Source organism: Magnolia sinica, chromosome 4 (genome assembly GCF_029962835.1).
Source record: "Magnolia sinica isolate HGM2019 chromosome 4, MsV1, whole genome shotgun sequence".
NCBI lineage: Eukaryota > Viridiplantae > Streptophyta > Magnoliopsida > Magnoliales > Magnoliaceae > Magnolia > Magnolia sinica.
Window position 1 is genome coordinate 28,792,699 of NC_080576.1, and position 13,469 is coordinate 28,806,167.

At 38.1% G+C, this 13,469-nt stretch overlaps 1 protein-coding gene and 2 long non-coding RNA genes across 3 annotated transcripts; all 3 read left to right on the top strand.

Annotated features, from left to right (window-relative positions):
- Positions 1–2,004: 2,004 nt before the first annotated feature.
- LOC131242911 (protein ROOT PRIMORDIUM DEFECTIVE 1) lies at positions 2,005–6,021 on the top strand. The gene has a single exon (XM_058241892.1). The coding sequence runs from the start codon at positions 2,098–2,100 to the stop codon at positions 3,298–3,300; it is 1,203 nt and encodes a 400-aa protein (XP_058097875.1). The 5' UTR covers positions 2,005–2,097; the 3' UTR covers positions 3,301–6,021.
- Positions 6,022–9,536: 3,515 nt separating this feature from the next.
- Positions 9,537–9,928, top strand: LOC131242913 (uncharacterized). Its single transcript, XR_009169762.1, has 2 exons — positions 9,537–9,644; positions 9,757–9,928. It is a non-coding gene; the product is annotated as an uncharacterized LOC131242913 (long non-coding RNA).
- A 2,258-nt stretch (positions 9,929–12,186) lies between these two features.
- On the top strand, positions 12,187–13,288 carry LOC131242912 (uncharacterized). The gene is made up of 3 exons (XR_009169761.1): positions 12,187–12,334; positions 12,478–12,591; positions 12,828–13,288. It is a non-coding gene; the product is annotated as an uncharacterized LOC131242912 (long non-coding RNA).
- Positions 13,289–13,469: the final 181 nt, after the last annotated feature.

Below are 13,469 nucleotides of genomic sequence, written 5' to 3' on the forward strand. Positions count from 1 at the left end.
AGCTGTCTAACAGAGTCATATGCAGCTTGGCCAGTCATAATCACAATGGGCAAATAATTGCAGCTAGCTCGTGAATGACATCAAGATCTCTTAGCGGGGTGTTCCTTGAGATAGCATAATACATGTAAAGCAGCATCAAAATGTGGTTTTCTTGGTTGGTGCATAAATTACCTTAAAGTGTGGATAGAGTAAACTATATCCAACTGAACGATAGTCAAGTAAATAAGACATGCAACAAGGTGATGATACGAAGTAAGATCAGCTAACAAGTCTTCATCGGTGGATGCCAACTTCAAGTTTTGCTCCGTGGGAGAAGTATAATTTTTTTAGCCAAGCATACCATCCCTTCAAGTATTTCTAAAACATACTTGTGCTAAGATAGAAAAATCTATTTATATGAATGGGCAACTTCGATGTCAAGAAAATATTTTAGAGGGCACAGATCTTTGATGTGAATATGAGATCGAAGGAATGTTTTAGTGGCAGTAATATCATTTTCTATAATTATTATATCATCAATGCATACAATACTAAAGGTTTGGGAACAACCATGAGTACAAATAAATAAGAAATAATCAATTTTGGATTGAATAAATCGTACAAGGAAAATTTTTGCTATTGTATTCTATAAATATTATTTGTACAATGTATATGAAAGTAATTCAAAAATATCAAATTCAATCTTTACACTAATTAATAGTTCATCATTTGCCCAAGGGTAGCCTATTGCCAACCCTATAACAAGCTTAAGGTAGGGAGTTACTCCATACTTTGACAGAGGATGATGGTTATCCTCTACTACATTGAAATTGTACATGTAACATATATTATGAGTCATTTGGGAGCCTGTGATCAGTGGTTGTTGCTGTGAATCAGTGGTAGTTAGTGTATATGGGAGAATGCATTTGATGTGAAATGGAATTAATATCAAATACACCTTGGATTTCGATTAACATCGATTAGCAAGTCAGGGTCCTCTCTCACTCTCCACCGATAGCTTCCAAATAAAAGCTACTGAACACGTTCATTTGAATTCTAATGAATTGATTATAAGCTGTCCAACACAATTAATGATTTTAGCTCACGTGGATTTCATGGTGTGATCCACTTTAAATTTGAATCTGCCTTAATTTTTGGACCATGTAATAAAATGAGCTGAAAAAACAGATGAACGGCCTGGATATAACACATACATCGACGTGGACCACGGTCAGGGCCCCACCCCAGTAAGCCGTCACCTATGCCTCACCTATCCGCGCTCAGTTCCTGTCCAGTGCGAGGTTCATTGTAGGCTGCAGCGCGCACTGGATCAGATCATCCGTTGCTACATGAGTCGATCGTCACCGTTGTGTCATACAACACAACTTCTAACATTCATACGTGCACCATCAAATTTGCCCAATTTTCGGGCCAGTGCATGGGAACCAGACTGGCTACTGACCCTACCACTAGCCAATGGCTATGGTCGGTTCTCTGTGGGCCTCACTATGATGTATATGTTTCATCCATTCCGTCCACTCATTCTTCCAGATCATTTTATAATATGATCCCAAAAACGAGGTTGATCCATATCTCAAGTGGACCGCATGGTGTTGATTAAATGCCCACCATTAAAAACGTCCTGGGACCACAAAAGTTTTGGATCATGCTGATATGTATTTCTTTCCTTCGTCAAAGTCTGTATGACCTAATCAACATGTTAGATGTAAAATAATCATTACAGTGGGCTCCGGGAGGTTTTTAATCGTGGACATTCAATCAATACTGTTTTCCTGGTCCACCGAGATTTAGATTATCCCAAAAATTATCTTTCAAAATGGATGGACGGCGTGGATAAAACACATAGATCATGGTGGGTCCACATGCACCGACCACTAGCCACCTGGCTGGTGGCAGCGTCACTAGCCAAACCGCGTCCCAGGGCATGAACAAGGCCACCCACGCTCACACGAGTGCCACGAGGATGACTCTCAATCTCTCCGCACAGATACCCATCCCCAGTTCAACCTGCGAGTAACGAACCCGCAAAGTGATTCCCAGTCGAACGAACACGCACCCCCTCCTAACTCGTCTCTGTCTCTCTCTCGCCCCCATACTATGGCGATTCGAAACCCCACCCTCCTGAAGATGACCTCCAGGACCGTCCATCATCTCCTCTCCCGGCCCAAAACCACCTCCGCCCAATACGTCGCCTCCCGCGCTCGTGACCCCACCTTCGAGAAGCTGATGCGCGAGTACAAAAACCTCCTCAAGGTCGTCTCCATCCAGGATCTCATACTCGCATCCCCTACCCTCTCCATACCCCTCCCTTACCTCTCCCGCCTCTCCCAAAAGCTCCACCTCAACCGCGGCGCCCTGTCCTTTATCCGTAAATACCCCCACATCTTTGCCCTTTTCTACAACACTTCCACTTCCCAGCCCTTCTGCAAGCTCACCCAAACCGCCTTTCAAATCTCCCGCCAAGAATCCGCCGCAGCGGACGCTGATAAGCCCATGGCCGTCGATCGCCTAGCCCGCCTCCTCTCGATCTCGCCATCCAGATCTCTTCCTCTCCGGGCCATCTTCAAGGTCTGGAGGGAACTTGGCCTCCCTGACGACTTCGAAGATTCGGTAATTTCCCAAAATTCTAGCATTTTCTCTCTCACCGACGCTCACGAACCTAACACTCACATCTTGAAGCTGGTTGAAAACCCTAACCCTAGCGCTAGTTTCTCACCTGCAGTGGAGAATTGGCGGAGGAGAGAGCTTGGAAACGAGAATTCGAGACTCGATGAGACCGAAATCAGGTTCGGTTTTAGGCAGGAATACCCACCCGGGATGAAATTGAGCAAGGATTTTAGGGGTAGGGTTAAGGAATGGCAGAGGCTACCGTACATGGGGCCATACGAGGAAATGGGGATAGAGGTGAGGAGATCGAAGGCTGAGAAGAAGGGATTGGAGAAACGGGCTGTCGGGATCGTTCATGAGTTCTTGAGTTTGACAGTGGAGAAGATGGTGGAGGTGGAGAAGATTAGCCATTTTAGAAAGTGGTTTGGAATTGATTTGAACATACGGGATTTGTTTCTGGATCATCCGGCGATTTTCTATCTTTCAACGAAGGGGAAGAGGCACACAGTATTCCTGAGGGAGGCGTATGAGCGGGGGCGTTTGGTCGATCCAAATCCAATATATGATGCAAGGAGGAAGCTTCTTGAGCTTGTTGTTTTGGGACGGCGAGGTGTTTTTACAGGTGGTTTGGAATCAAGGAGAGTTGGGGAGAGAGAGCCAGAGGATGAGTTACAGGAAGAGGGCGAGGATTGAAATCTTTTGATGTAGAGGGATGGAAGTGAAATATCTTTAACTAGGGTATTCACATTGGTTGTTGAGGTGATCTTTTTAGGGAATTAGACGTAAGGAGATTTGGAAGGAGAGTAGAGGTTGGGTTTTGGGAAGAGTATGGGCTGGTAGGAATTGAAATTACAAATTTTGGGAGGAATAAAATGGAATCTTGTGTTGGTATTTAGTTCAAAATTCATAGTGGATGAAAAATTGTATTGGCCTTTCCAAACGATTGATGTTGGAAATCTGCATTGCTTGTTGAGGTGGTATTATGAGTGAATTAGAGTTGAGGAGCATTGGAGGGAGAGTAAAGGTTGGATTGTTGGAAGAGGATGCGGATTGAAATTTGAATATGGAAACAACTAAAATGGAATTTACTTGGATATAGAATTGAAAATTTGTAACGGGTGTGACCAACTGTATTGGCTTTTTTGGACAATCGATATTGACGATTCACATTGTTCATTGAGGTGATCTTTTGAGTGAATTAGAGTTGAGGAGAGTTAGATTGAAAGTAGATGTTGGATTAGGGTTTGAAAATTTAAATTTGGGGAGGATTGAAGTGAATCTTGTGTTGAAATCTGTAATAGGCGAGCAATTGTATTGGCATTGTCAGATGACAGATGCTGAGTATGAAATGCCTTGGGTTTGTCATGGTTATTGAGATGATTTTTGCAAGTATTTCGAAGTTGAGGAGAACCAAGGGATGGAAGGTTGAATTGCAAGGAGAACCTGGCAATTGAAGATTTTTAAATTTCTGGGTGAAAGAGTGGAAATGAGATTTTGCTGATTAATGGAAAAGCCATTGGACTGGTTTGATTGGGGAGAGTTGAGAAGGGGAGGAAGAGACCAGATTTAAAGGAAAGGATGACTGCTGAAAATTTGTAAAATTTGAAATGTCAGAGGGTTTGGAAATTAACTTTTGGGATTAGGTTTTGACAGGACATTTTTTACCTAAACAACTAGAATGTGGTGGTTCTCAGGTGGAGATGGTGCCCAGAGTGTTGCAACTAAGGCCTCACCCCATGTGGGGAATGTGGAAACTCACTCTTGGAATCCATTATTTCTATAGTCGTCGGAGCTTTTGGTATTGGTTGCATCCTAAGCAACGAGGAATGGAATCTCAGGAGGGTACTGTCTGGGCCAGCTCAGTATGCAGACATGATCGATTCCAAGCCATATTCAGGACTAATCCAAGCATACTTCTTGTAGCAGGAGTAGAGTCATGATTTCATGACTTGTTAAATTGGTTCATGATGAGGTTAGGGACTATACCATTCCTTGGAGTAAAACATTGTTTTGTCCATAAAGTTTTGTTATTCTGAAAAAAAAAAAAAAGAAAAAAAAAAAAAAAAAAGGAAGAAGAAAGAAAATTTTAATGGGCAAGATATTGTGGTGCATGCCATGCGATTAATATCGATTAACATCCTGAGTGCGTTAGGTCATGTGGAATTTCTGGTTTATAGATTCTTACTAGTGTCTAATTGAAATTAAGATGGAAGTATCTTTCAAAAAAAAAAAGAAAGAGCAACATTAAGAGAGAAGCTTCTTGGTTTTGTATGGTTCATTAATGGGTGCGAGATATTTTTTCTGATTTGTGGGATGATGTGAATTTGTAGAATATGTAATGATGAAGGATTCTAATCTAGTAAAATTATTTTTTGTGGCTTCAATCAGCTGCTGATCTAAATAAACTTTCACTTGGGATATTTGTGTGTACATGTGCCAGTGGTTTTGTATTTCATATTTGTATAAAGCATGTGATAAGTTAGATTTAACTTTTATGGAATTTTTCCAATTGTAGTATTTCAAAACAAATCAAAATTAAAATATAGATGATTGAGGCTGCATGGAACTTTTGTTGGCAATCACTCACAAACCGCCGCTGCTGTCATCATTTAAGCCTTATCTCAGCTAAATGGGGTCCTAAACATGAATTATGTTTGGCTATTCTATTCTACCAAGGGCCATAATAATATATTAGCATGAGTTTGGAATGTCATATCGACAGGATTCATGATGAAAGTCATGGCAAAGGTTTCACACCAGCTGCCAACCTCATACAACCCTTCTTTATCCAGGCTTGGGACCGGCAATTAGAGGACAAAACTCATGCAAGCACTATGTAATAGTTATAATAGTTTGTTACATAGGTTGATTAGAATTAACATGTTAATCACTTGCAAACTATAATTTATATATAAAGTGCAACAGAAATGCTCATTTCTGAAGATGTTTCTTTTACTGAGAAGGGCAAGTGGCATCTAAAGTCACTTTTTCAAACAAATAAAAAAGTGAATTTTTTCAGTACTTGTAGAATGCCACATGGCATGCACTGATTGGTGCTAAGGGTATGTTTTGGACAGCCCCTGAATTGCAATTTAGATGAATACTAATTAACCCAAATGATATCTGAAAAGTTAAATTGTTTGCAAGGCACGCGATTATTAAGTCCAAATACCATCTAAGGCCTTCAAAATGCCATTTGCGGGCTTCCATTCTTAGTAGAAACTAGAATTGCAATTTGAAAAGGGGGGGGGGGGAGAGATTCTCATGCATTTGGCTAACTAGGATCCTTGACTGGAAGTTATTCTTTTGAGCTGCAGGCTACCAAACATCAGGTCCATAAGATGGCTAGATTCACCAATCACACCGATTCTTAAACAGTCATTGTCAATATATATATAAATAAAAATAAATAAATGAGAATTCCATGGGATAATCTAGGTCAATGCTTAAAACTTTTTCTGTATAATAAATCTGCACAAGTGGACACCTACATTCATCTTGAATAGCCCCAGCCCAAGAGTCTCCAAACTAGCCATAGATCAAGAACCCTAATTATTCACCCATGCACAAAACACAAAACTAAAGGCTCAAGTACGTATATGTTGTGCAATAGCACTCGATTGGTACGTCTTTGTTGTGCAATACCATGGATGGAGAGTTCTCCAAGATCAACTAATTGGGGTAATCTTAGTCACTGGTTGGGTTACTTTCCAATGCTTAGGAAATTGTGGAACCTGTGGTCATACTTAAAAACTCAAAAACTCAATGATGTCTAGTTAGGTTGGATCAACTCATAAAATTAGACTATTTAGACCACTCATCTTAAAAATCACTATGGACCACTTAATGTTATGTGATCATTGAGAGGAAAATCAATGAAGAAAAATAATGGTAAACTAACAATGTATTCTACCACTACAATTCAATCTGACCACTTCAATATCGGTTCCTTCATATTTTTATATTGGAACTAGGTAAAAATCTAGTAACACTTGTAAAACTTGGGTGAACTAGGTAAAACAAGGCAGAACTGGTTAAAACTTGGTATAAACGATGTAATACTGTTAAATGAGATAGAATGGGGTATAGTTGGTTTAATACAACTTTTGATCTTAGAAAATGGTTTAATCGAACTATATATCTTTAGAATTGGAGCAATTGGATTGTTCATCTTCCATATCTGCTAAGTTAGACCACTCATATTCAACATTGGTCCAAAAAATGCAGGTTGGTTTTTAATATCTTGCTAATCAAACCACTCATCTTGAAGAGCGGTTCATTGAGAGTTAATCTTCAAATTGATCCAATAAGATTGCTCATCTTCAAAACCAATCCAACCAAATTGGTTTTGTGTTGATCAGAGATGACGAGGATGCTGTCGACGACGATGATGAAGAAATTAGAGGCCCCAAATTGGTTGCTCTGATACCATAAAAGACTGTAATGAGCAATGTTTTGAAAGAATTTCATAATGGTCCATCATTGAGAGTATGTATTTGCAATTTATATAATTTTAAATTGAAAATTTACATAATGGAGAGGAGATATTCTTGCCAAATTATTGGAAATCTTTTGGCCCTGTTATACAAGTTTTCCATAACGAGATATTATTTTCAGCTGGAGGGGATATGGATTATCCTTTTTTAGGTGCTAGGCTAGCAGTTCCAATCATTTTTAAATCAGTCTGATTAGGTGTTGATCGTTAAAATTAAGCTCTTGGAGCTACTCATCTTGAAGTCAAGTGGCCACTGAATGTAGACTATATGTGGTCCATGAGAGGATAATGAAGAAAATAGTCACCGGCATAAAACTGGGTAAAGGCTACGGAAAAACACCGTAGTGAAAAATAAAGCTACGGTTATGGTCCATAGCATATCCGCAGTGGTAGTACCGTAGCTACAGGTCTTAACTATATGGCTACGGATTTACTTCGTAGCCATCGTAACATTACCTACCTATTTTCCATACTTCAAATACATACAACTACGGATTATATTTGTAGCTAAAAGTAGAATAAGAGCCATAGCTATAGGTTTAAATTAGCAACAACTACGGTTTCTAAATATGGCTACGGTAATAGCCGTAGCTAATGCCTTTTTTATTTAAAAAAAAAGGAAAAATATAATGATGGTATCCCTTACCATTGTAGTACGTGCCCTGATATATAAACTTATATAAGCTAATGCAAATAAATACTTCATGGCTCAATCATTCATTCTAATCCATTCACAAAAGCACAACACCAACATAATAGTTATTTGTCTATTTAAAGTTCTCATTGACAGCAAGATCCAATGCCTTCTCGCACCCGAATAGCTTCTCAACATTCAACTTACACTTGTCACCCACCTGATAAGTAGACCGGCCTGATTTTTGGTTGAATATCAACAACCTTAGTCTCCCACAAGCATACAACATTAGGATGTGTGCTGCTAGGCTCTCCTGAATCCGCTGTTTGCGAGCCGGCTTTCTGTTCTTCTTCTTGCTTTTGGAGGGCTGAGAAAACTGTGGATGAACTAGCAGAGCTTTCGCTTTTCTCGGGTGAACTGGATTGGCTTGGAACAGCTGATAGTTTCAGGGATTGTAGCTTTCTTGTTGCGAGTTTCAGCTTCTTTTCCACTCTGTTATGGGATTCCATCTCCAGCTGTAGTTGGCTTTCTAGCTCTATGAGTTGCATCTCCTCCAAAAGGAGATAAGGGAATGAGAAGAAAGAAGGATACCCAATTCAAAATCAAAGCTGATTTAGATTCCCAACATGTAATTTTAACTAAAAAATCCATCAAAATAAAAAGAAAAGTGCTGAGATTGTTTTGGACAATATTGCACCTTAATGCCAGTGTCACCAAAGAGAGGTGCATCGTAGTATACTTGTTTGTTCGGTGGGTCATGAGATTTTCTCGTAAGTCAGGTGGTTATACACCTCAAATTACTTGAAGGCTTGTGGGCATGCCCTGCAAGTCTCGTAAGTCGGGTGGTTATACACCTCGATTTAATAAAATTCTCTTTACCTGTAAATGAAATACAAATTTATGTATGTATGAACAAGCAGACATAAGAAGCTAAAAACATACTGTAACATGACATTTTTAACCAAATAAGAATCTGAGAACCACCCGACTTATGAGATTTTCTCGTAAGTCGGGTGGTTATACACCTCAAATTACTTGAAGGCTTGTGGGCATGCCCTGCAAGTCTCGTAAGTCGGGTGGTTATGCACCTTGATTTAATAAAATTCTCTTTACCTGTAAATGAAATACAAATTTATGTATGTATATGAACAAACAGACATAAGAAGCTAAAAACATACCGTAACATGACATTTTTAACCAAATAAGAATCTGAGAACCAGTGTGTTTTTTTTACCCATAACCAGCCCATCAACAACAGGGGCACAACTCCTGAACAGTCAAATGACTGCAAGCTAGCCAGTATCCAATGGACTAAGAGACCAAATTGAAGTGATCCTGCAATATTTAGACATTTTCCAAAGCTGGAACAAATCATAAAAAGCCATATGTTTTTGTTTCATTTTGTTGTAATTCCAGGTGTAGCTTTGAAAGAAGTTTCTTTGAAATATTTTTCTTAAAAAACTGTTGTTACTTTGGCTAATGGCATGAGAACAACTTTTTTTTTTTTTCCAGCCAAAACAAATCACAAAAACACATCTTTTTTTGTTTCATTTTATTGTAATTCCAGGTGTAGCTTTGAAAGAGGTTTTTTTTTACATCTTTTTCTTTTAAAAAAAATGTTGTTACTTTGGCTAATGGCATAAGAACTAATTCTTTTATTTCAGCCAGAACAAATCATAAAAAGCCATCTGTTTTCTGTTTCATTTTGTTGCAATTCCAGGTGCAGCCTCGAAAGAGGTTTCTTTACATCGTTTTCTTTAAAAAAAAATTGTTGTTACTTTGGTTAATGGCATAAGAACTAATTCCGTGCATTTGTTCTTGAAAAGGCTTGTGCACAGTTCAAGACTGAGCTGTCCAACTAAGGGGGCAAACATAGAAAAAAAAAAAAAAAAGAACGAAGAAGAAACTGTATGATTAGTAGTTCCTTTCTCACCAGAAATATTATATTTTCACATATGCTTATTCCAAGTTTATAGCTATTAAATGACTGACTGAAGAATCTTTACTTTTCAATCCTCAGAGCACCATTGATGACATGTACAAGAATGGCAAGTGAGCAAAATATCCCCAGTCTGATGGTGCAAATACTGATGTCCATGTACATGGGGGACCCATATCCCATTTCATGTGATTTGAACATTTACTATGCTTGTTTTATTTATTTATATTATTTTGACTGTACATATTGATTAGTGGATACTTGTCAAATTTGGATGTCTTATTTATTTATTTATAATTGTCCATGTGATGGCCACCCAACTGGTTGTTAGGATCATCCATTTGATAGAATTTTTTGGGTTGCAACTACACAACGGGCCAGCAATATAGGGTGATTTGGTTTAACTTGGGTATATGTTGCTATATTAGAGCATAGAAGCAGATCATGATGTAATCTTGGAAAAGGCATTAATTCATTTTCAGCTGTCTATTTCTAGCCCATAGTTTTAATGGAGAAAATTGTCGAGGTGGCATATGGACTGTGGGTTACAAGTGCATATGAACTGCACCGTTTGAATTTTCCTTGAAGTCCTTTCATCATTAAGCAAGTTTTGATGTTCAGTATGAAAATTCTCTGAGGACGATGAACCATGGATTTGAATTGTCATACTGCAGCACCGGTTTATTTCACTATATTTACTGGTTTGCTCTTTTGTCAGCCGTTTTGGAGGGTTAGGAATGCTACTGGAAGTGATGGGCGAGGTGTAATAGGTAAGATCTTTATATTGTTTACTTAGTTTTTCCATTGATTATCTTACATTTTGAGGTATCTAACACAACTTCCTTGTAATCATTTCCTGGTTTCCATCCTGATGTGATGTATCACGTGTCTTGTTTTTCTTTTTCTTTTTTAAAATTTTTTTTAATTTTTAATTTTTTAATTTTCTTTTTTCTTTTAGTAAACTTCCTTTTATCCTTCAAAAAAAAAAAAAAAAAGCAGGTTGAGGCAGAAAATTTTAGAACTATGATTTCATCTGCAGCTGCTACTTGTTCTATGCAGGCATGGTACTTGCATGCAGCAATTAAGGCTGGTCAGTATTGAGTGGTATTGATTTCAAATTTCCATGTTAGTCCATTGTAGATCTTGTGTCTTTTAAGTATGCTACTGTTATATTCATCTGGATTTGTATGTGACAGAAATCCATCCCTCTCTCTCTCTCTCTGAATTCTAGGCCATGAAGCATCTACATATATAGAGCAAATTATCTCCCCTGTGATACTTTAACATGTGGGCGGAACATGTTTCAGAGCCATTCACAACTATTGACATTGTTGAGATTTTGGAGGTAAGGATATTGAGTACAGATATGTGAATGGTGTATGATGGCATGCTGAAATTTGACACATATTTGTTGTTCATACCATGTGCTTAGTTTAGTAAAAGATGTCATGTTACGGTATGTTTTTCTAGATTTAAAGCTGGTTCTCAGATTCTTATTTGGTTAAAAATGTCATGTTACGGTATGACATGCACCACAATATCTTGCCCATTAAAATTTTCTTTCTTCTTTCCTCCTTTTTTTTTTTTCAGAATAACAGAACTTTATGGACAAAACAATGTTTTACTCCAAGGAATGGTATAGTCCCTAACCTCATCATGAACCAATTTAACAAGTCATGAAATCATGACTCTACTCCTGCTACAAGAAGTATGCTTGGATTAGTCCTGAATATGGCTTTGGAATCGATCATGTCTGCATACTTAGCTGGCCCAGACAGTGCCCTCCTGAGATTCCATTCCTTGTTGCTCAGGATGCAACCAATACCAAAAGCTCCAACGACTACAGAAATAATGGATTCCAAGAGTGAGTTTCCACATTCCCCACATGGAGTGAGGCCTTAGTTGCAACACTCTGGGCACCATCTCCACTTGAGAACCACCACATTCTAGTTGTTTAGGTAAAAAATGTCCTGTCAAAACCTAATCCCAAAAGTTAATTTCCAAACCCTCTGACATTTCAAATTTTACAAATTTTCAGCAGTCATCATGTCCTTTAAATCTGGTCTCTTCCTCCCCTTCTCAACTCTCCCCAATCAAACCAGTCCAATGGCATTTCCATTAATCAGTAAAATCTCATTTCCACTCTTTCACCCAGAAATTTAAAAATCTTCACTTGCCAGGTTCTCCTAGCAATTCAACCTTCCTTCCCTCGGTTCTCCTCAACTTCGAAATACTTGCAAAAAACATCTCAATAACCATGACAAACCCAAGGCATTTCATACTCAGCATCCGTCATCTGACAATGCCAATACAATTGCTCGCCTATTACAGATTTCAACACAAGATTCACTTCAATCCTCCCCAAATTCAAATTTTCAAACCCTAATCCAACGTCTACTTTCAATCCAACTCTCCTTAACTCTAATTCACTCAAAAGATCATCTCAATGAACAATGTGAATCGTCAATATCGATTGTCCAAAAAAGCCAATGTTAATTTTTTATTTTTTTATTTTCTTTTTGCTTTTAGTAAACTTCCTTTTATCCTTCAAAAAAAAAAAAAAAGCAGGTTGAGTCAGAAAATTTTAGAACTATGATTCCATCTGCAGCTGCTACTTGTTCTATGCAGGCATGGTACTCGCATGCAGCAATTAAGGCTGGTCAGTATTGAGTGGTATTGATTTCAAATTTCCATGTTAGTCCATTGTAGATCTTGTGTCTTTTAAGTATGCTACTGTTATATTCATCTGGATTTGTATTTGACAGAAATCCATCCCTCTCTCTCTCTCTCTCTGAATTCTAGGCCATGAAGCATCTACATCTATAGAGCAAATTATCTCCCCTGTGATACTTTAACATGTGAGTGGAACATAGTTCAGAGCCATTCACAACTATTGACATTGTTGAGATTTTGGAGGTAAGGATATTGAGTACAGATATGTGAATGGTGTATGATGGCATGCCAAAATTTGACATATATTTGTTATTCATACGATGTGCTTAGTTTAGTAAAAGATGTCATGTTACAGTATGTTTTTCCAGATTTAAAGCTGGTTCTCAGATTCTTATTTGGTTAAAAATGTCATTTTATGGTATGTTTTTAGCTTCTTGTCTGTTTGTTCATACATACATAAATTTGTATTTTATTTACAGGTAAAGAGAATTTTATTAAATCGAGGCGTATGACCACCCGACTTACGAGACTTGCAGGGCATGCCCACAAGCCTTCAAGTAATTTGAGGTGTATAACCACCCGACTTACGAGAAAATCTCGTAAGTCGGCTGGTTCTCAGATTCTTATTTGGTTAAAAATGTCATGTTACGGTATGTTTTTAGCTTCTTATGTCTGTTTGTTCATACATACATAAATTTGTATTTCATTTACAGGTAAAGAGAGTTTTATTAAATTGAGGTGTATAACCACCCGACTTACGAGACTTGCAGGGCATGCCCACAAGCCTTCAAGTAATTTGAGGTGTATAACCACCCAACTTAACGAGAAAATCTCACAAGTCGGGTGGTTCTCAGAATCTTATTTGGTTAAAAATGTCATGTTATGGTATGCTTTTAGCTTCTTATGTCTGTTTGTTCATATACATACATAAATTTGTATTTCATTTACAGGTAAAGAGAATTTTATTAAATCGAGGTGCATAACCAACCGACTTACGAGACTTGCAGGGCATGCCCACAAGCCTTCAACTAATTTGAGGTGTATAACCACCTGACTAACGAGAAAATCTCATAAGTCGGGTGGTTCTCAGATTCTTATTTGGTTAAAAATGTCATGTTACG

Bases quoted from the DNA above. Each gene is read 5' to 3' on its own strand.
- LOC131242911 (XM_058241892.1), top strand. From the start codon at position 2,098: ATGGCGATTCGAAACCCCACCCTCCTGAAGATGACCTCCAGGACCGTC.